Source organism: Protopterus annectens, chromosome 3.part1, assembly GCF_019279795.1.
Source record: "Protopterus annectens isolate FY-2018-M chromosome 3.part1, PAN1.0, whole genome shotgun sequence".
NCBI lineage: Eukaryota > Metazoa > Chordata > Ceratodontiformes > Protopteridae > Protopterus > Protopterus annectens.
Genome location: NC_056732.1, coordinates 23,429,838 through 23,452,927, shown reverse-complemented (window position 1 = coordinate 23,452,927; position 23,090 = coordinate 23,429,838). Strand labels below are relative to the sequence as shown.

The window sequence follows — 23,090 nt, the reverse complement described above, 5'->3', positions numbered from 1 at the left end:
AGAAAATATTGAATAAAATGCAGGGATGGATAAGTAACAATATTGAATAAAATCAGATGGTGCTTATGGAAAAAAGTGGGGGTTATAACAGGGATGAAAATGAAGTATGATTGTGTGAAAAGATTTGTGTATGTATGTATGTATATACACACACACAAACGCACACACATTTGTACACTTTTAAGTATGTAAATATTTTGTAAATAAGAGTTACTTTTGTATATAAATAAAGAACTCCTACTCTTTCTGATAGGTGCAGTGGGATCTTTGACATCCAGATGAGTTACCACTAATTTAAGCAGATGGTGCCTCAATTTAACATAACATCTCATCTGAAGGACGGCACAATCAGGAGCATGACACTTCACTTATTCTGCATTGCAGTGTCAACAATCAATCTACTTAGTGTAGGAATAGAACCCACAGCCTTCTGCAGCAAAGGTGAGTGTGTTACCTGTTGTTCCACTTACACTGACTAGCTTGAACAGTTCTTTACTTTGTGAGATTTGTGCTCCACATGTTTTTCTTGGGTGCTTCACATACTGCTGTCCTAAAACTGAAGTGTGTGTGTGCATGTGTTTGTCTACGTGTATATGTATGTTTGTGTGTGTGTGTGTGTGTGTGTGTGTGTGTGTGTGTTCACGCATGCTTGTGAGCAGTCATCATGATGAAGTTCCTATTTCCATTGTCTAAAACAACAAATCGTTTGAAGTGTCCATGTATTCACTACATAATGAGCAAGAACCCATACCAGCACTGTTTCTATTGCCCAAATGAAGATCACAAAATGAAGCACTACCCTAAGTGCCAGCTGTTCAGCCCAGCCACAGATACAGGAGAGACAGCTTGCTGCCTATCTCAATACTTAGAGGATGGCTGCAGATGAAAATGTCCACAGTGGGGATTGTTAGGAGGGTCCCATACTCACATGCAACACTAGCCCAGTCGCTGAATACTGTCACAGCATGTGAGACTTCAGTTCTCCCCCATCCTCCATTTCACAGCTGACAAGGGGCTTGTGGGAACCACCTTGAGAGTTAATGCCATTGTGTGGGTCCTGACCATCCTCTGTTGCTCATTTAGAGAACATCTGGGGCTGGTTATGTCCTTGAAGGTGGTCCTTGAATCACCTGACTATAGCTCAGTATAGCCCACTTTCTAAATTCAGGTCCACCATGAACTGATGGCCTGGTTTTGGGGGGGGGGGCTCTTGGATCTTTCCACATCAGGTTACATATTTAAGGCTTTAGACATCAGACATTGAAGTCTGCTGAGACCTGCCTGCATGGGCGAAGGGATGCACCCCGAGAGGTCATGATATGATGCCATCACTTGTACGGGTACAGTCCTCCTAAGTGTTAACACCACACCTGTCACAAGCATGTGCATCCCTGAGCACAGACATCTTGTCACTTGACATCCACTGCCCTCCATTTACAAATTTAACCCTGCAATCATCATCTGTCTATAAGGATACACCTTATGAACTAGAAATGAGTGGGGGGTCCCCTCCTGCAGTTGGTTTCCTGCAAAAAGTCAGAGGGCTAAGCCGGGTCTATATTAGAACATTGAGTATTCTAAACAGCGAACGCTGACATGAGCGAAACTGCAGGATATCAAAAACTTTATTGTGGGGGGCTGCACCCCCACACCTCCCACTAAATATATATTACAACTCCGAGATCGCACTACAGTGAGGAAAGGGCAAATATTCCGATCTTCACTGTACTGCGATAAAAAAAAATCTTCGAGGTCCTGCATTTTCACTCATGTCAGTATTTGCTATTTAGAACATTCAATGTTCTAATAAGGACCCAGCTCAGTCCATTATCTCAGACATATAAGGATATAGTCTTCCATTCAAATATTCATTGAGAAAATGGGAGGCTAATGATATCTGACCTCTGTCTAGTGCAGATAAAAATATATATTGACTATTATTTATGTACTATTTATTTGTGTTGTAATAATTTTCAGATTTCTCTACATTTCTGAGCAATCAAGTGACAGACAGAACTGCTTAGTGTCATATGAAAGTTCGGGTGTATTTCACATGACTGAAATTTCATTTGACTGACTTTCATTTGATGATGACCAAAATACCGAATTTTCAAAATACTGAAAACTCACTTGCCCAAAACTCATAATACTGAAACCTTTCAATGCTAAATTTCAAAATGCTAACATGTAAACCATAATCATGCACACTTACAACACCAGTGACTAACTCTTTCCAGAACTTAAACACTACTTACGTATCCTCTTAACAGAAACCAGATGATATAAATCCAAACTAGGTGGGGGGGCTACGCCACCCCCCCCCCCCCAACTATATATACTAACTCCAGGATCACACTACAGTGAGGAAAAGGGTATATACCTTTTACTTACCTTAAAGTAGTCTAAAATGTAAACAGACATGCCCACATTTAGAAACATTACAAAACCATTTTCTACACGACTATCGGTATTCTGACAATCAGCACTGTAAGTTACAGTTTTTATCACAAGCAAGTCACAGGAGAAGGGAAACCCACATCATGTTCATGGCTTACAATTCAGTATAATGAGATTCAGTCAAATGAGTTTTCAGTATTTTGAAAATTCGGTATTTTGGTCTCGGTCAAGTGAAATTCAGTCATGTGAGGTTGACCGACCGAATGTTCACATATGTATGCTGGCAGTATGAGTCTTGCTTGAATAGTTACAAGGAACAAATAAGTTGCTTATACAATTCAAAGTCTTTATTATGGATTAAAATCCAGTTTAAGGCACAGAACTGAATGAATGCATTCACTGTAAAGAGCACTTTGTGCTGAACAGCTTGCATTTTACTTTTGCAGTAACACTTATTTCTTTAAATTGTGATTTGAGAACTTCATTTTTTTCAAAAAGCTTAGGCAACGCCCACTGGGAGTTAGGGTACAAGACCGCCTATCCTGCTGAGGACTCATGCACTGCATGCTAACTATACACACAGACATACGCTAAACCATTGACAGCAGACAGGAGTAAACTTGGCGTCTGGTAATGTCTGAGTTATTACAACTAATATGAATATTACTTACCTCAGTCTCAGACAGTACTCAGTGGAAGCTGGGTAAAGATAAATCGAGGTCATCTGGGGTGCCACTGTTAGAACTGACACAGTAGTGATTGAAACACTTTTATGAGATCACTAATGATGTGCAGTTCTGTTTTTTTTTCACAGTTACAGAGCAAGAATGAAGTGTCATGGAGAGGTTTCCTTTCTTTAAGATACAGCGATCCTCATATTGGTGTGTGTGTGTGTGTGTGTGTGTGTGTGTGTGTGTGTGTGTGTAGTAGCAAGCAGATGAGGGCTGCATGTGTGGGGGTTGATCTCTTGCAAAAATACATTTTATTGTTGCTAATAACTGTAGTCTTATGTGATCATACTTATAAATATTAATCACAAAAGACTTGTACTTTATTCATAAAGCTGTCTTTTTGACCATCTTGGAAGGAAACTGACAGCATGTGAGAATATGATGATGTCCCACCATATGCTTGTGTGTGTGTGTGTGTGTGTGTGTGTGTGTGAGTGTTTTTGTTGAACTGCTGTTGCTAGACAGGAAGATCATGTGTAACTGGTGTACTTCTCTCCAAGTGACCATCTGACACTATTTACAATCTGCAGAACCACTGAAAGAAGACCTTGGGAAAATTCAACAGGACTGAAGGGAGAAAAAGATCTGAAGATGATAAGGACAGGAACAGGAGCAAAAATAAAAAAAAGTTTATATTGGGAACAGGTAGAACAGTTGTTCATTTTGAGAAGACAGGCTTGAAGAGCCTCAAGGAAATACAGTTACAATGACTGTCACAAAGAATCACTGTTAAAGGTACATACTTTCTGCAGCTGTGATAAATAACGGAAGATATTCTGCTGTAAACAGAGGATAAGGCATCTCCCTGACGAACATCTTCAGCAGGCCTGCTGCATCATTATGTCGCACTTGCTCCCAATCAAATGTGCCGTCATAAAAGTTTGTCTCCAGTTCCTGCCGTAGGGTCTGTAGGTAAAAAAAAACCAAAAACTGTGAAGGGCAGGTTGATGGTACTTTTTTTCTGAACTGCATCATAAGGAACTCTTGGCATATTATTTGAATATATACACTCCCCAGATTTTTCTCAGCATAAATAAATAAGTTACATTCATATATGCACAATGGCAGAAGGCACTAATAGATATGTTAGTCTATTCTCTCCGAATACATTTGACTCATTGACTTCACACCTCTCAACCTCCAAACACTGAAAATCTGGACAAAAGCTTGTGAAAATAGGGAAATTTGGCAAAAAAATTCCGACAACTAATTAAGATGAAATTTGCATACCAAATAGTCTAGCTCCTCCAACTACCATACTGGATTGTGGAATACTACTCAGAAACAAAAGTTTGAAAAGTAAAAAAAAAAATCTGTGAACAATTACGTTTTACTTACCTTAAGATATGAGTAACTAGTAAATAGGCATAAAATAAAATGCATTTAAAAAACAAAATTAAATATACTTTGACTAGTCAAGTTTTATACAATACTCACAAAACAAAACAAACAAAAAAAACACTCATGATTTAAAATTCTTGCTAAGCTCTAAGGAAATTAATTATACGGAAAAAATTCGTAGTGACACCTGAGAAAAAGTTTCAAAGCCCATCTTCTGCTGTCACAAATATTAAAATAGTTTTGATGAGCTTTCTTCCAAACCTTTTCATTCTACACATGATGCCCCCCTCAAAAAAACTAATGCTGTATATTTATGTAGGCATTCTCTATACACAGATGACGGACATAGAAGAAGAATTGGGGACAAAACCAAAAATAATGGTGGGAAAGTGGCCCAAAATCAGGGAGTCAAGGACAGATTTTCAAGTATTGCTCCTACATATTAGAAACTTGCAAGAATAACAGGTTTTGCATTAGCAGGAATAACAGGTTTTGCATCATTTTCTTGGGAATATAACATATGAAACTCAAACGTCTGTCATTATTTAGAGACTACAGTCCTTAATAGTTTGTCAGAAAAACAGAATTTATATGAGGAACAGACCAAAAATATGAGGTACAGCGAAATCAGAAATAAATGAGAGTTATAACTGGATGAAATGCAGCAGGTTGCCCCCCCGAATCAGCAGAGAACAATATAGCCTTATCTGCATCTATCCCTTTCAGTGAGAGCATCAGTGAGGAACCACACTAAAACACTGGATGAGGTTCAATATAGTGGCATTATATAAAGGCAACCTTTCAAAATGATAAAAGTCCAAATTACACCTTTAAAGTGTAACTGTCAAACGTCTCTAATGTATGCATCAAAGCCATTGGAGGATGTATTCATGCTACTACATTTGCAACAGCACAATGTTTTAATATCCAGAAAAGGTTTAAGTCTAGACTAGGCACATGTACTACACTTTCACACTTTGTTGTAGTTTGCAGTTTTGGTAGCCAAGTTTTCTTTAAAATACATATTACGTTCAGAATCAATGCCAAAGATTGCAGAGCAGAATGCAACAAAGAACCTGAAAACCTGATCATCATTTCTGTCATTTAGTATTGGGTCTAGTACTACTGACTCTGTATCTGTCACATTCTGTTCTGCTGTACATACCGGGTTATTTACTCACATGCACACATCAGTCACTGCCTCTTAAATTTCTTAATCTTACATGGCTCCTTTCCAGCTCCTCAGGAATTAAATCCTTGCACTACAGTGGAGGGAGGTGTCACTCCTCTCATGGAGGAAAAGTGGTAAGCCTGGAAGCAAACACAAACCGAACTACCACAATGGTTATTTGTTTTAGTTTAACAGTAGTCATAATCACAGCTCACATGCCTTGTCTGACTCACTTGCCTCTCAGTCAAGAGAAGTCATGACTTTGATGTCATCATACGTCAGTGATATCATAGGGCCACCAAAACATGGTGATGATGCAAGGCTATGGTCTCAGCAAGCCAGACAAGGAGAAACAGGGTTAAAAACTGTGATGGGATTTTGTGGCATCCTGTTATTTTGGAAGAAAAATCAATATTTTCCAACAAGTACCAATGACTCACTAAAACGCAAAGCCCAGACTGTACAGTCCAGATAACACTACTCCATGCTTGTCAGTCAGAATAGTTGAATATACAGACCTGTAAAAATATTCTAAGAGTAAATGTTTGAGATGCTTTCATAAAGCAGGACACAGTGATATGAAACATTAAAACTATCACTGCTTCCTGCAGTTAAGTGTAGTTCTGTGCTCCATCCTCAACTCCCCTGCCAGAAAACATCAGAATAAGCCAAAAAAGGAAACTAAAGACAAAAATGAAACACTTTACGATAAAGAAAAGAAACAGAGTGCACCCTGCCACTCCTGCTATAGAAAGAGACAATGTAACAGCAGGTACAAAAATCAAGTATCTACGTCTACAGGATACAAGATCTACTGTAATGTACATTCAAGTACATTTTGTAATGCACACGTAATACAGGTCCCATTCTGTCAGTGCTCTAATGTTAACATAAAGTCTCAGCAAAGCCACATTTTGCTATTTCAATAACCTAAAGAGAAAATACTGTTTTTTCTCTTAAGTCATAAGCATGCTGTCATTTTGAATTTAGTTTGCAGTGACATAAAAGTAAATTTTCCACCCTATAATCATCTTATGTGGCTGGGCAGGGTGGCTTCCAGACAGAAGGTGCATACCATGCTCTTGGTGGTGGGTAGCCTTGCCACAATAAGTACATAAACCCGCTAGATCTTCTAACTGGCCATGTTATGCATAGGTTCATAGATTAGTACTAAGCTAACTGCCCTTGTGAGCCATTTTAAGCCTAGCTAATTATTCCTTCTAAGACTCAAACCCTGCACCTTGTGTTTGTAAGGCAAACACCTTAACCATTAGGCCACACTCCCAACCCTTATGAAGTTATTACTAGACTTCTCTCTGCTCATGTGTATGTATACGTATACGCATATAGACACAAGCCCGCATGCAAGTACCACCTTGGTTAAATATACCGTCAGCCCCTGCCATACACATGAGCTCAAGCAGCTAATAAAAACTGCAGACAGGCATGGAAGGAACAGAAAATGGATACTGATAACATTAATAAATTTATTAAAGCATACATAAGTAAAACATGACACAAAAGTAAGCAGTGAGCTTGCTAAAGAAAAGTATATCCAAGGGCGACAAAAACATCTAGGCCAATAAAAACAATTCTGTTAGGCTGTAAAGGAATTTGATTAGGAATAAGGACAGCTATTCAGAATGTCAGAGCTGCAAAGTTTACCAAAAATAATAAATTTCTCTTTCCAGAGGGGGAAAATGTCCATTTAAGGGTTTAATCAGATCTTTATTCAATGACAGATGAGCATTCTTGATTAGGTCATAGACTCAGTGCAACATTAATTACCGAGATTAAAGATAATGTTCCCAACCTCCACCGCAACACCACACTATTCAGCAAACCCCAGAAACATAAATAATACCTCCCTTTCTACTTCGAAATTTACTAAAGTCAATAAGTACAAAACGTCTAGAAAATGCAGACTGTGGCTACAGCTCAGATTTCCATGCAATATACCTCAGCTTTTCACATAATATACCCCAAAATATTATACATACTTTTCAAACCCTAATATGGATATTACATTTACCACTAAACTATATCATACAGTTTTAAACAAGTTTTGGTTCTACCCTATGGAAAGGTCTCTTCTCCCTCATTAATAATAACTTTCACTTAGTCGTTAATCTATGCCCCATTGTGAAAACACTGGAAAAGATTATTTATGACCAGAACTTTGAATGTAGAATAAAATATAACACACTAACTGACAAGCAGTATGTTCACCCCAATTGCACCCTGACTTCCTCCTATACTTTGAAAAAACGCACACAAACACGGAATAGACAAAGCTAACAGCGGCACATTCTGCAAAACAAAAAGGGCACTTGAAACATTTGGACCGTGTAATACTAGAACAGAAACTGACAGAAACTGGTTTCTCTACCGAACTCATGTATGGGGTTGAAGTGTACATTTCCAAGTAGACTTTTACAATTGTAGGGCCTGACTCAAACATACTTAGACACACACACACATACACACACACACACACACACACACACACACACACACACACACAGAAACAGGAATTACCAAAAAAAAAAGAGGTCACCTATAGTCGGCACAATATTTTTCTTATCATTAACAACCTTTAATGGTATTTGCCAAAAAAACAACTGCATTCTATACACTGATAATGCAGTTGTCACAAAAGTCAACCCACTTTAACCAAAGCCCACAGGAGGGTTTGAAAACAATATGAAACTGGTTAACTAGTACTAAACTTACAATGAATACCACAAAACAACAGACGTATGATCTAAACTGTGCTAAAGAGTGCCAAGCAAATAACAATTTCTGATCTCTTAGACGCCTGGTTACCATGGACCACACAAAAAATGATCTAAGCATAACACTGGATCAGAATTTCTTCCACCATTACACTGCATCCCAAGTCCCTGAACACTTTACACAACTGAAAGTTAAACTATGAAATATCCCATATACTAGCCATGGAAGTTAAACATACCATAGCCATAAATGTTTTAATCCCATTATAACATGGACTCCCAATAACAGCAACATTACCTGCACAGAATACAGCCGTATTACAAACCATTCAAAACAGACTACTTAGGTTTATTAATCTAGCAAACAGCAGGGAGTACCATTGTATCATGCTGAAAACAGCTAAAAATCTAGTGTTTCAGCAAGATCCTACATGCAGACTATTGTCCTCTTCTGCTAAACATTCTCTGTTTTAGGAAATCCAAACTATTTCATACCCATTCAAGATGGCAGCCAGCTATCAAGGCCACTATTTAATCCAGCAACCTGCCAGAAAATACTCTCAAAAACTGCCCTAGTAAACTGAAATAGCATTCCAGGAAAATAAAAAACCTTGACAGTTAACACATTTAAAAACAACTGAAGGCCCAGGTCTTAAAGAAAACAAATGTGTTTTAAAGATACTGGTTAACAGCGAAAACATAAGTTCAAGTCAAGTCACCTCTATCCCCCAGCATTATTTATTATAATGAGTGAAAGAATGTAAAAGAGATATATAAAATAGTCTGCTGTTGACATTCAATCTCTCTCTTACTGACAGCTTACTTTAGAATTACCTACTACACTGAAATGCAAACAACTATAAAACTGTTAATAGCAGGACATGAACCCTTATACTGCTAGACGTTGTGGTACTGCACGCCATCGCTGTACCGCACACCATCGCTATGTTTACTGATTCACTTTCATTCTGCTTTCAAAAGGACGGTCTCTCAGACTGCTGTACATTGCCTAGTACACTGTAAAACAACATATTTAAAGTTTTGCAAACTGTTGCATACAGGATGCTAAGCTGCATCTCTGACTGTCAGTATCAGTACCACTTTAATGTTCTGTTTCTCTGTGTATGAGTTTGCCTACTTGGCCCAGGTCTTGGCAAAAAAGGAACTTTGGGCTAGTTAAGTAGCTCATGTTAACAAATGATGCTCTGATGACAAGTAAAGCAGAGCAGCTAGAGTTTGTATATATTGTGAATGTGTTTTACAGCCATTGCCACTTCAAGACTATTGTACAGCAGTGTCATTTAATAATGCACATATGCTACAATGCATTGCATCTTCAGCCTAGTGCAAGTGTGTTCGTTATGGCTCAACTGTTAACATTGTTTCTACAGAGCTACCATTTTGTACAAAATAAAAGTTACTGGTTTGACTAAAATACTGGTAGATCTTGACATTTCTGACACTGATGTTTGATATTACCTGATAACCACAGATGCATACCATAACAGATGCAGACAGATGCAGGACAGTACATTGGCACAGCAGATAGTGTTGTCGCCTCACAGCAAGAGGTTCCCTGGTTTGATTCTCAGCTAGGTTGCCTTTTGTGCAGAGCTTGCATGTCCTCCCTATGGTCACATGTTTTTTCTCTGGGTGCTTCGCTTTTCTCCCACATTTTAAAGACATGCAGTAGGTGGATTGGATATCCTAAATTAGCCAAAGGTGTGAGTGTGTGGTGTGGACAAACTACTGCAGCAGAGCTAGCCACCTGGCAGTTTAAACTTTGACTCTAGATGATTGTCACTTTGAAGTGACACCCTGACCCCATATGCAAAAACAGGAAAAAGGGGTTGCAGATGGATGGATGGATTTAGATAGATAGACAGACAAAGTGTTGTTTCCTACACAGTTGACTGAGTAGGAAACCAAACAGACTGACTGATAATCAACAAAGAGACATCTATCCGGTCACTTCCAGAAGGATCAAATTGTCACTTGATAAATGGACTGCTTCAGGTGTTGAGGCGTGATAGAGTTAAGTGATGCAGTCAGTGTCTGGTGCACCATTTTGCTCACCTTCAAAATAAGCTGCTGACATTAAAAAAAATTGAGCACATGCTGAATTATACAAGTGCTTTCTCACAAGTCTTCTTTACCAGTTAATTACAGAGAGGACCACATGACTGAGTAAATAATTAACCAGTTAATTACAGGGAGGACCACATGACTGAGTAAATAATTAACCAGTTAATTACAGGGAGGACCACATGCCTGAGTAAATAATTAACCAGTTAATTACAGGGAGGACCACATGCCTGAGTAAATAATTAACCAGTTAATTACAGAGAGGACCACATGCCTGAGTAAATAATTAACCAGTTAATTACAGGGAGGACCACATGCCTGAGTAAATAATTAACCAGTTAATTACAGGGAGGACCACATGCCTGAGTAAATAATTAACCAGTTAATTACAGAGAGGACCACATGCCTGAGTAAATAATTAACCAGTTAATTACAGAGAGGACCACATGCCTGAGTAAATAATTAACCAGTTAATTACAGGGAGGACCACATGCCTGAGTAAATAATTAACCAGTTAATTACAGGGAGGACCACATGCCTGAGTAAATAATTAACCAGTTAATTACAGGGAGGACCACATGACTGAGTAAATAATTAACCAGTTAATTACAGGGAGGACCACATGCCTGAGTAAATAATTAACCAGTTAATTACAGGGAGGACCACATGCCTGAGTAAATAATTAACCAGTTAATTACAGGAGGACCACATGCCTGAGTAAATAATTAACCAGTTAATTACAGGGAGGACCACATGCCTGAGTAAATAATTAACCAGTTAATTACAGGGAGGACCACATGCCTGAGTAAATAATTAACCAGTTAATTACAGGGAGGACCACATGCCTGAGTAAATAATTAACCAGTTAATTACAGAGAGGACCACATGCCTGAGTAAATAATTAACCAGTTAATTACAGAGAGGACCACATGCCTGAGTAAATAATTAACCAGTTAATTACAGGGAGGACCACATGCCTGAGTAAATAATTAACCAGTTAATTACAGGGAGGACCACATGCCTGAGTAAATAATTAACCAGTTAATTACAGGGAGGACCAATAAATAAATAAATAAATAATTAGATGGTACTGGGTGGGGTGCAATGCTTTGTGCTGTATGTGGGTATGTATTAGTCGCTGATCTTTTGTGCTAATAAAGTTAAGGTGGGGGAGGTGTGCAACACCCACGGAAGCCCCATTTGTTTTTACTCATCAGAGAAATTGGTGTCTGCACATACACTGCCCACAACAGTATGTTGAAAAAGCTAACTACAACCATGAAGAGGGACTAAGTTCAAAAATTGTAGAGTGGATCACGGTCTATAAATCATAGCTCTGAAGGCTCTCAGTCAGTTATCAGAATGATGTGTCGCCCCCACAGAATCATTACTTTCATGACCTTTCCTGCAACGGATGATTCATTACACTGACGGCATCTACAGGCGATTTTTTTTTTTTATCAGCCCAACACTGAGAAAAACTACCACTTTGTATTCTCCTTATTAAGTTTTTCTAATAAATCACACTGTTGATCTCTTCAAAAATATGATATCTTTATCATTTTTTTCATTTCTGATGCTTCACAGGGCCAATAGGAACTGGTAAAGGAATCTCCAACAACATTCTCATGATCCCAAGGAGTGGTGCAGTCATTCAATCTCTTCCTGTTTGCATATGACAGCTGGGGGCGCTGGTCTATATTAGATAATCAAACTTTCAAAAGTTCGACTGTCATATGGTCGACACCATAGGATTGAACTTTTAAAAGTTCGAAAATCTAATAATAATAATAATAAAAAAAAAAAAAAAACTACACAAATAACCTACCTGAATGTTTTAAGAAGAGGGGCAGGCCCCCCTGCACCCCCAACACCCCCTGCTCTTTAAATATACCAACTCCGAGATTGCACTACAGTACAGAAAAGGGAAATATTTCCATTCTGCGCTGTATGGAGATCTCCATTAAAACATTTGAACTTTCAAAAATTCGATCATATGGTGTCAACCATATGACAGTCGAACTTTTGAAAGTTCGATTATCTAATATAGACCAGAGGGCACAGCCATGTGATTAGTACAAACTACCACACAGTGAAAACTGACATTCTAGTCAATAACGCAGTCTAAAATGAGAGATGTTCTGGTAGCAGCTAGGATGCAATTCACCAGGGTCAGCTATTTGAAATGTTGAAATGTATTGCTGTCTAGGTGTCACTAAGTTTGGAGTACTTTTCTTTTCCAAGAATCCTCTCTGTAATTTTCAGCCATCAGTTTTCATGTCTCCCTGACTAGTACATCAGGGCAAAATTTGTTGCACTTCTTTTGTTCCGATTTGAATCGTAAGTTTCCACACTCACTGTCTAATGTGATATGTAGGTTAATAGCATAAATACCACCTAGGGTCTTCCCCTGAAAACAGGCTACTAGCCTAGTGGGACTAACCCAGTCAACAAAGGATAAATAAATAAAATAAAAGTTAGTGAACCTCCCTGTCTCACTTTCCTTCACTGGTGAGGCTGAACACATGCTTGTTTTTTTTTGTTGTCAGGAATGTCACTTCACATTACCTTTGATTACAATTAATCATGCTCAAAGGATTAACAAACTTCACATATGAATAGATACATCTGAATTTTCAGTAAGACTTCATGGCCTCTCTCACCATACTTCTCAACCTCTTCAAGCAAGAAATGTGGACAAAGCCACAAATAATAGGGGGGACAAAGGCCCAAAAACAGGGACATTTTTAAAATATTGCTTTTACAGACTAAAAGTTGATAGAACAACAGGTTTTGCATTAGCATGGATTTTCTGAAGGATATCAAGTCTGAAATTCAACATTTCTGCCATAATTTTTTTCACTTCAGTCCTCAATGATTAGCCAGTGAACTGCCAGAAATCACAAATTTTAGGAGAAACAGACCAAAAACATGAGGCAAAAATCTGGACAGTTGAGAGGTATATGTTTCCCACTCAAAAACATTTTACTAAATATGAATATCTGTGGAGTTTGAAATGATTCCTTCCATTTGTCTCTTTCTTTTCGTTTGTATTTCATTCCATGAGTTACCCATAAAAACAATGTACCTTGGAGATCGATCTATTATGAAAACACACATTTGAGCAGAACTCTAGCTAGTTCATCTGGCCATCTTGTGCCTTAAAACGGATGCCCGCCCCAACTTGAAGTTAAAGGAAAAATAATGTCTTTACTTCCACTTCAAAGAAACCAAAAATGAATCTGAAAAGTCAAGCAAGCTCTTTGCTAAAATTGGAATACCATACCGCCAGTACTTCGGCTGTGCCTGCGCTGTTTCTCAAGCTAACCCTGTTGCTGCACAACCAAACCATCAACACCTACAGATCTGATCCCCTAACAGCTTCAGAAGCAGGAAAAAAATGTAATTTTCATTTTGAAGACCAAAACGGAAAAAAAAGGTTACCTACTTGAAACTGCAGTGAGCTTCACGATACAAATGTAACAAAGCAGCTTCAGCCATGACCCACATGCAATACTGGTATTTCATAAGCGAATAACACTGGTACCCTCACACTTAGAGAACAAGATAAAAAACAAGCCCTATTCTTGTCAACTGTCTGCTTTTTGGCTGAATATCCCTGATTTCACTTCATGGTTTGCCCTATCCCTTGCAGACTGAGGATTTCAGTCAGTCATTAATGACAGATATTGAGGATCGCAGTCAGTCATTAATGACAGATATTGAGGATCGCAGTCAGTCATTAATGACAGATATTGAGGATCGCAGTCAGTCAATAATGACAGATATTGAGGATCGCAGTCAGTCATTAATGACAGATATTAAGGATTGCAGTCAGTCATTAATGAGCGATATTAGTTTCATACTTTGTTTTGTTCAGAAAATGCATACCGTCACAAAACCTGTTATTCCATTACCTTTTGAAAATAATTAGAGTAATATTTAAAAAATAATCCTAGTTTTGGACATTTGACCCCCTCCACATTATTTTTGGCTTTGTCCAGAATTCTTGAGTAAAGAAATTGAGAGATATGCCCTAAAAGCAGTAACAGCATTCATAAACGAAGGCCGGACTACACTCCAGAGCCATCACCCCTGCTTGATCACACCATTTGAGAGTCTGCACCTGGGACAACTACCCTCCTCACTCCATCCTAGTTAGGTCTCTGCAGTTGAATATCTAGTATAAATAGCATTTAACAAATAGCTTATAAGTTACACTGGATTCTGCTGTAGGAGCTATTGAGTCAGCTTTTGGTAGTTCATAGGTTCATAGGTTGATACTAGGCTATCTGCCCTAGGGCATTTATAAGCCTAGCCAGAGTGGTTTGGCTTTCGCCACCCTTTTAGATTAGTTGACTGTGCCTCTGTATAGTAAGTCACAAAAGGTAGCCCTTTTAAGGTTAGTTTACTGTACCTCTGTCAAGCAGGGACACAGAAGAGATCCCAGGGGTAAACGTACATTTACATTCTATCAAAGGTTTAACTATTTTATCAAATGGTTTGGGATGTTACTACTTCTGCTGGGCCAGAAAACTGTGTAACATATTCTAGGTAAAGCCTTTCTTTTGCAGGGTAAGTACAGGCATTGTCTCTAACTGTTCACATTTAATCATGGCTGTTCTGCAAAGCTTTTTTTCTATTTGGTGCTCACAGTTAACTAGTGACATGGGTGTGTGTGTGCGGGGGGGGGTGAGACTGTCACAGTTAACTACAATGACAAGGGGGGTATGGGGGAATGAGACTCTGGATGAGACTCTGAATAGGTTAATGGAAAGAAAATTGCTTTGTACAGGAAATGATTCACAACATCTGACAAAAGCTGTCTGGCCTGAAACCAAGAACTAAGGGCTCAGAAACAGGGAAGTTCACGAGAATATTTTCACAAGTGTGTGAGGACTTGTGTAAAGCAAGAGTGATGAACCTGAACAGAAACTCTGAGAGAGCAGAAACAAAGGAAGATATGTGTTGTTTGTGGACAGTTACAGCTGTTCACTCCCAATAAAAGTAATCTGAGTGCCAGACTGAAACAATGATATACCACAGTAGCTAAGAAATGATACAGAGACACAAACAAGTACCTTTTTTCATTTTTAGTTATGGGAACGTAGCTGTTACTCTTTAGTTTGAAAAAGTAAGGCTGCACCACAAAAAAGCATTCTGATTGAATGAAATACTTTCTCTAAATGTAGTGTGTTCAAACTCTTAGAGGGTCAAGTGCACCAAACAAGCTACTAGCCCAGGACATAATTTCAACTGCCGAGTAAGCTGGACATTTATTTGCGTTCAGAGTTTTCAGGTGTGGTCCTTCTCAGCTAGGGCAGTTCTAAGTGTGCAACATTCTATATTTAATAAGGGTCTTTTAACTTTACTGACTTAGGATTCTATGGTCTTCATTTGCAGAGAGCAGTTTGTGTATAAATGTTTCTTTTTCACTGTGTTTACAAGTCAAAGGTAGAGAACTTGTCCCCCCGATACAGCAAATACATATTCTGATTCAGAATCATTAATTTTTAGCTTGGTTTAATTTCATTAAATTTATAATTGTGATTAGATTATAAATATTCAAAAAAAGTTTGCCTATACAGCTGAATGCAATCATCATAGAAGATTTCTGCAGAAATGTAAAATGTCTAGAAGTGGAATGAGTGTAAATGTTCTCTTAACACTCTTACATTACGCTGGCTTTACTGATTTTGTCAGAAATAACTTTTTCAATTACCGAATAAACTCCATTTAATATGTCCATATGGAATAAGGAGGACTACCTTAATGCCAAGTTTACAGTAGGAGTTGTAATTCAGCAGGTACATAAGATGCTAGGAAGTGATGACTAATGTCGAACCAGAAACTCCCACATTTATTTGCATAAAGACAGGGGATACATTGTTGTAGAAAAAGGGATGGATGATGATCATAGGAGAGAAGTGGATTTTTTTTCTCAGGAGGTTTAGGTGTTGCTTCAGCAATTCCCACCTCTCTTGATTCAATGCTACTCTCCTACCTTCTTCACATGCATGCCCAGCTGTCAAAGGTCTTCTCTCACACAATCCATCCATCTATTTTCTTGATACGATTGTTTCGTCTTGCTTTCTTCCCGTCTCTCTCAATTCTTCATCTTCATATCACCTGGTCCTTTGCAAATGTGCCCGAACAACAGTAATCTGTTTTCTTTAACATTCCCTGCAATTGCAGTAACTTTTGCTTCTGCTGTGATGTCATCAGTCCTTTCTCTGTTCCGCAGTGTGCATTGGACCACCAATCTCAGGCCCTTCACATCCATTACCTCCGACTTTGTCACTGCTCTGCCTTCACTGCTCACACATAAGTACTGTTCTCACCACTGTTTTATGCATCCTACTTTTCAGCTTCTTTGTCCTTTTTTTGTCACACACTAACCCTGACATTCTGAGTCAGTTGGCTGTAGCCCCTCTTCTTGTAGCTTTGAAGTTCTAATTCAGACTTCTCCTGTCCTGAATCATTCCTCCAAGATATGTAATGATGTTAATGTACCCCATTATCTTCTCTTCTACCACAACTTTCTATTTCTTCTGATTTCCCAATTTGTTGTCATGACTACTGTCTTGCCTGTCCTCAGTTTTGTCTTATGTGCCTTCAGTTTTGCATTTCCCTATTACTTGCTGAAATTCCTGGTCAAGGTCTGCCTGTAATGCCACATCATCTGCACACAGCAGCTTTGTTGATGTAGTCCATCACCAATACGATCAGCAGTGGGATCTGAGCTGCACCTTGATGCACCCCGACTCCCACTGGGAACCCCCTCTAAAAGTATGAACACTGCACTTGTGTTCTTGCATCTTTGTACACAGCCTGCACTAATTCTGCTAATGTTTTCAGAACATTGAACCATCGGACTGCCCATATCAGTTTTTTTAGAACCTTCTCATATGGTTACTCCAAGTCTAAAAATATCAAGTTGGATTCTTTACTCATCTCTGTCTGTCTCACTGCAAATGTTGGGTTGGTTGTGCTGCATTCTGATCTGAATCAGAACTGCTCTTCTCACATCTTGCTTTCTAATACTCTGAATATTTATCAATCACCTTCTCCAGAACTTACATGCAGTGATCAGGAGTTTGATACTTTTATACTAGCCACCTTTCTTTGTTCTTGTATTCGGTCAGTAGAATCAGTACTTATTTCTCTACTCTCCCCACTAGCCAAAATTATGGAAAAATGTATTCACCATCAGCTACTCCAGCACCTTCTCCAAAACAACTTGCTTTCTAACTGCCAACACGGATTTAGGCCCTTTCATAGCACTACTTCTGCCCTTTTAACTTTTACTGATTGCATAAATAGGAATCGTAACAATAACTGTCTCTCAGCTGCTCTATTTATTGACCTTTCCAAAGCCTTTGATATGGTCAATCACCACCTACTTATTAATGTGCTAAAAGCCCAATATCTTGACACACAAGCAATCCTTTGGTTCAAATCTTATCTGGAAAATAAACAACAAGCAGTACTCTGGGACAATAATCTATCCACACACCTCCCAGTGAGCACTGGAGTTCCTCAAGGTTCTATCCTAGGCCCTCTTCTTTTCTCCATCTTTATTAATGATCTCCATACTGTTTTTCCACAATCCACCTGTATACAATATGCTGATGACTCTACTCTTATCTGCACTGCTAAGTCTTCTTCCTCTCTCCACACCCTTACACAAAATGTATTTAACACAGTTGAAAAATGGTTCACCCTACGCTGCCTTCTTCTTAACCCCAAGAAAATTAAGCTATTACTCTTTACTCCCACCATAAAATCTCCTCAGTTCCACTTCACTATTACCTCTGACAATGGAACCTGCATTTCCCCTGATTCTACTGCTCAACTACTTGGTATAACTATTGACCATAACCTCAGCTTTGATGCCCATGTTAATAATGTTATAAAAACTGTTAATAAAAAATTAGGCTCCCTGTATAAAATAAAACCCTTCCTTACACCACTAGCTAAGAAATCCATTGCCCAGACTAATCTTACTTCCACCCTATTCTATGCATCTGCCATTTACACCAATCTATCAAAGCATAATCTCACCAAACTTGAAACTAGCTACAATAACATAACCAGATTTGCCACTGGCTCTCCGTACAGAACCCATCACTGCCTCAACCTTACACAACTCAAATGGTTAGAACTACAAAATCAACTACAATACAATCAACTTGTGATTGCACAAAAAATCCTGCACCACCCTACTAATACTCCCATCCTCACTAATCTGAACTCCCCTTATAAAAATCTTTCAACACTACGCTCAGCTAATAAGCTACTTATTGCCAGCAACCTTTCTAATAACAAAGCAGGCGATTACCTCTTCTCCAATGCTGTGGGTAGAATCTGGAACAAACTTCAAACTCACCTCACTCTCATCCTCTCTAATATTTAAAAAACACCTTAGAGACCACCTTAAAATACATTGGCTTTGCCCCTGCTCAAAGCCTGATTGAATCTACTTTTCTTCTCTCCCCTCCCCTGTTTCTTTTTCTCCTGCTTCCTTAACAATTACTCCCCATATCTTATGAACACTACTAAATAGTTTTGCTAATGTTGATGATTTTGATTGACTTCACATGAACCCTACTAAAGCATTAACACTTATTTCTTACTTCTACTCTAATGAAACCTTACATTGTTCACAATTTATTACATTTTTTTTTCTTATCATGTCTTATTATGTAATGTGAAACTAGTCATTCTTAGAATATCTTGAATGTATTAAATCACTCATGTTGGAGCTTTTCTCCTCGGGCCTCTACTGAAAAGGGATATGTATCCAGCTAGACTAGCCCGGTCAACAAATGTAAAATAAAAAAATAAAATAAAATTATTTACTAGTCATCTGGGATTCAGATTTCTCTCCATACTGCTATGAGTAACCTCAGGAGCCACTGCTCCCCAACTCACCCAACATCTTGATCATGTCTGCTGTGACCTCATCTACACCTGCTGCATATCCTGATTACATTTTCCTTAGATCTGTTCTAACTTCTATGGTGGACTCTTCCTCTCTCACTGTAGGCTGCCTGTGCATCGGTACATCTTCTGTGGAGTTTTCTTCCTTCTGAAGCTGCTGGAAGTGTTCCTTTTGTCTGCTTTTGATGTCTTATGGGCTAGTGAGTAGGCTGCTGCTGGCATCCCTTATGAAGGAAGCCTGATGACTTATCTTCTTTATCTTTCTGTCTTTGCCTTGCAACCTGATAGCATTTCGTTGGGCCATGTGCTGAGTCATTCTGCAGAAGCTCGTAGAATGCCTCTGATGCTTTTCAGCCACTCTGTTAATCAGTCAGTTAATCAGTCAGTATTCCTTCTTAGCTTGGTCCGTCCCTTCTATTTCACACGTCGTCCTGCATTCCTCCTTTCTTCTGATAACCTCCTGAGCAAGAATGAAAATAAGGTACATAAGGAAACAACCAGCTCTCCTCATGCACCTTATCTCCATACCTGGCTCAGCTCCTCATGTACCTTATCTCCGTACCTGGCTCAGCTCCTCATGTACCTTATGTCCGTACCTGGCTCAGCTCCTCATGTACCTTATGTCCGTACCTGGCTCAGCTCCTCATGTACCTTATGTCCGTACCTGGCTCAGCTCCTCATGTACCTTATGTCCGTACCTGGCTCAGCTCCTCATGTACCTTATCTCCGTACCTGGCTCAGCTCCTCATGTACCTCATCTCCATGCCTGGCTCAGCTCCTCATGTACCTCATCTCCATGCCTGGCTCAGCTCCTCATGTACCACATGTCCATACCTGACTCTGCTCCTCATGTACCGTATCTCCGTACCTGGTTCAGCTCCTCATGTACCTTATCTCCGTACCTGGCTCAGCTCCTCATGTACCTTATCTCCGTACCTGGCTCAGCTCCTCATGTACCTTATCTCCGTACCTGGCTCAGCTCCTCATGTACCTTATGTCCGTACCTGGCTCAGCTCCTCATGTACCTTATCTCCGTACCTGGCTCAGCTCCTCATGTACCTCATCTCCATGCCTGGCTCAGCTCCTCATGTACCTCATCTCCATGCCTGGCTCAGCTCCTCATGTACCACATGTCCATACCTGACTCTGCTCCTCATGTACCGTATCTCCGTACCTGGTTCAGCTCCTCATGTACCTTATCTCCGTACCTGGCTCAGCTCCTCATGTACCTTATCTCCGTACCTGGCTCAGCTTCTCATGTACCTTATCTCCGTACCTGGCTCAGCTCCTCATGTACCTTATCTCCATGCCTGGCTCAGCTCTTCGTGTACCTTATCTCCATGCCTGGCTCAGCTCCTCATGTACCTTATCTCCATGCCTGGCTCAGCTCCTCATGTACCGTATCTCCATACCTGGCTCAGCTCCTCATGTACCTTATCTCCATGCCTGGCTCAGCTCCTCATGTACCTTATCTCCATGCCTGGCTCAGCTCCTCATGTACCTTATCTCCATTCCTGGCTCAGCTCTTCGTGTACCTTATCTCCATGCCTGGCTCAGCTCCTCATGTACCTTATCGCCATACCTGGCTCAGCTCTTCGTGTACCTTATCTCCATGCCTGGCTCAGCTCCTCATGTACCTTATCGCCATACCTGGCTCAGCTCCTCATGTACCTTATCGCCATACCTGGCTCAGCTCCTCATGTACCTTATCTCCATACCTGGCTCAGCTCATGTACCTTATCTCCATGCCTGGCTCAGCTCCTCATGTACCTTATCTCCATACCTGGCTCAGCTCCTCATGTACCTTATCTCCATGCCTGGCTCAGCTCCTCATGTACCTTATCTCCATGCCTGGCTCAGCTCCTCATGTACCTTATCTCCATACCTGGCTCAGCTCCTCATGTACCTTATCTCCATACCTGGCTCAGCTCCTCATGTACCTTATCTCCATGCCTGGCTCAGCTCCTCATGTACCTCATCTCCATGCCTGGCTCAGCTCCTCATGTACCTTATCTCCATACCTGGCTCAGCTTCTCATGTACCTTATCTCCGTACCTGGCTCAGCTTCTCATGTACCTTATCTCCGTACCTGGCTCAGCTCCTCATGTACCTTATCTCCGTACCTGGCTCAGCTCCTCATAAACGTTATCTCCGTACCTGGCTCAGCTCCTCATGTATCTTATCTCTGTACCTGGCTCAGCTCCTCATGTACTTGTACCTTATCTCCGTACCTGGCTCAGCTCCTCATGTACCTTATCTCCACACCTGGCTCAGCTCCTTATGTACCTTATCTCCGTGCCTGGCTCAGCTCCTCATGTACCTTATCTCCGTACCTGGCTCAGTTCCTCATGTACCTTATCTCCATGCCTGGCTCAGCTCCTCATGTACCTTATCTCCATGCCTGGCTCAGCTCCTCATGTACCTTATCTCCATACCTGGCTCAGCTCCTCATGTACCTTATCTCCATACCTGGCTCAGCTCATGTACCTTATCTCCGTGCCTGGCTCAACTCCTCATGTAGCTTATCTCCGTACCTGGCTCAGCTCCTCATGTACCTTATCTCCATGCCTGGCTCAGCTCCTCATGTACCTTATCTCCATACCTGGCTCAGCTCCTCATGTACCTTATCTCCATACCTGGCTCAGCTCATGTACCTTATCTCCGTGCCTGGCTCAACTCCTCATGTACCTTATCTCCGTACCTGGCTCAGCTTCTTATGTACCTTATCTCCGTACCTGGCTCAGCTCCTCATGTACCTTATCTCCGTACCTGGCTCAGCTTCTCATGTACCTTATCTCCGTACCTGGCTCAGCTCCTCATGTACCTTATCTCCGTACCTGACTCAGCTCCTCATGTACCTTATCTCCGTACCTGGCTCAGCTCCTCATGTACCTTATCTCCGTACCTGGCTCAGCTCCTCATGTACCTTATCTCCGTACCTGGCTCAGCTCCTCATGTACCGTATCGCCGTACCTGGCTCAGCTCCTCATGTACCTTATCTCCGTACCTGGCTCAGCTCCTCATGTACCTTATCTCCATACCTGGCTCAGCTCCTTATGTACCTTATCTCCGTGCCTGGCTCAGCTCCTCATGTACCTTATCTCCGTACCTGGCTCAGTTCCTCATGTACCTTATCTCCATGCCTGGCTCAGCTCCTCGTGTACCTTATCTCCATACCTGGCTCAGCTCCTCATGTACCTTATCTCCATACCTGGCTCAGCTCATGTACCTTATCTCCATGCCTGGCTCAACTCCTCATGTACCTTATCTCCATGCCTGGCTCAGTTCCTCATGTACCTTATCTCCATACCTGGCTCAGCTTCTCATGTACCTTATCTCCGTACCTGGCTCAGATTCTCATGTACCTTATCTCCGTACCTGGCTCAGCTCCTCATATACCTTATCTCCGTACCTGGCTCAGCTTCTCATGTACCTTATCTCCGTACCTGGCTCAGCTCCTCATGTACCTTATCTCCCTACCTGGCTCAGCTCCTCATGTACCTTATCTCCGTACCTGGCTCAGCTCCTCATGTACCTTATCTCCATACCTGGCTCAGCTCCTCATGTACCTTATCTCCATGCCTGGCTCAGCTCCTCATGTACCTTATCTCCATGCCTGGCTCGGCTCCTCATGTACCTTATCTACATACCTGGCTCAGCTCCTCATGTACCTTATCTCCATACCTG

The 23,090-nt window shown here is 40.5% G+C and overlaps 1 protein-coding gene across 2 annotated transcripts in view; it reads right to left on the bottom strand.

Annotated features, from left to right (window-relative positions):
* ARHGAP28 (Rho GTPase activating protein 28) overlaps nt 1–23,090 on the bottom strand; it is a 1,230,114-nt gene that overhangs the window by 219,541 nt on the left and 987,483 nt on the right. For both annotated transcript variants that reach the window (XM_044066513.1, XM_044066514.1), the window contains exon 9: nt 3,872–4,034. In XM_044066513.1, the coding sequence (XP_043922448.1) occupies nt 3,872–4,034 (163 nt within the window). The remainder of the gene's footprint in view (nt 1–3,871; nt 4,035–23,090) is intronic.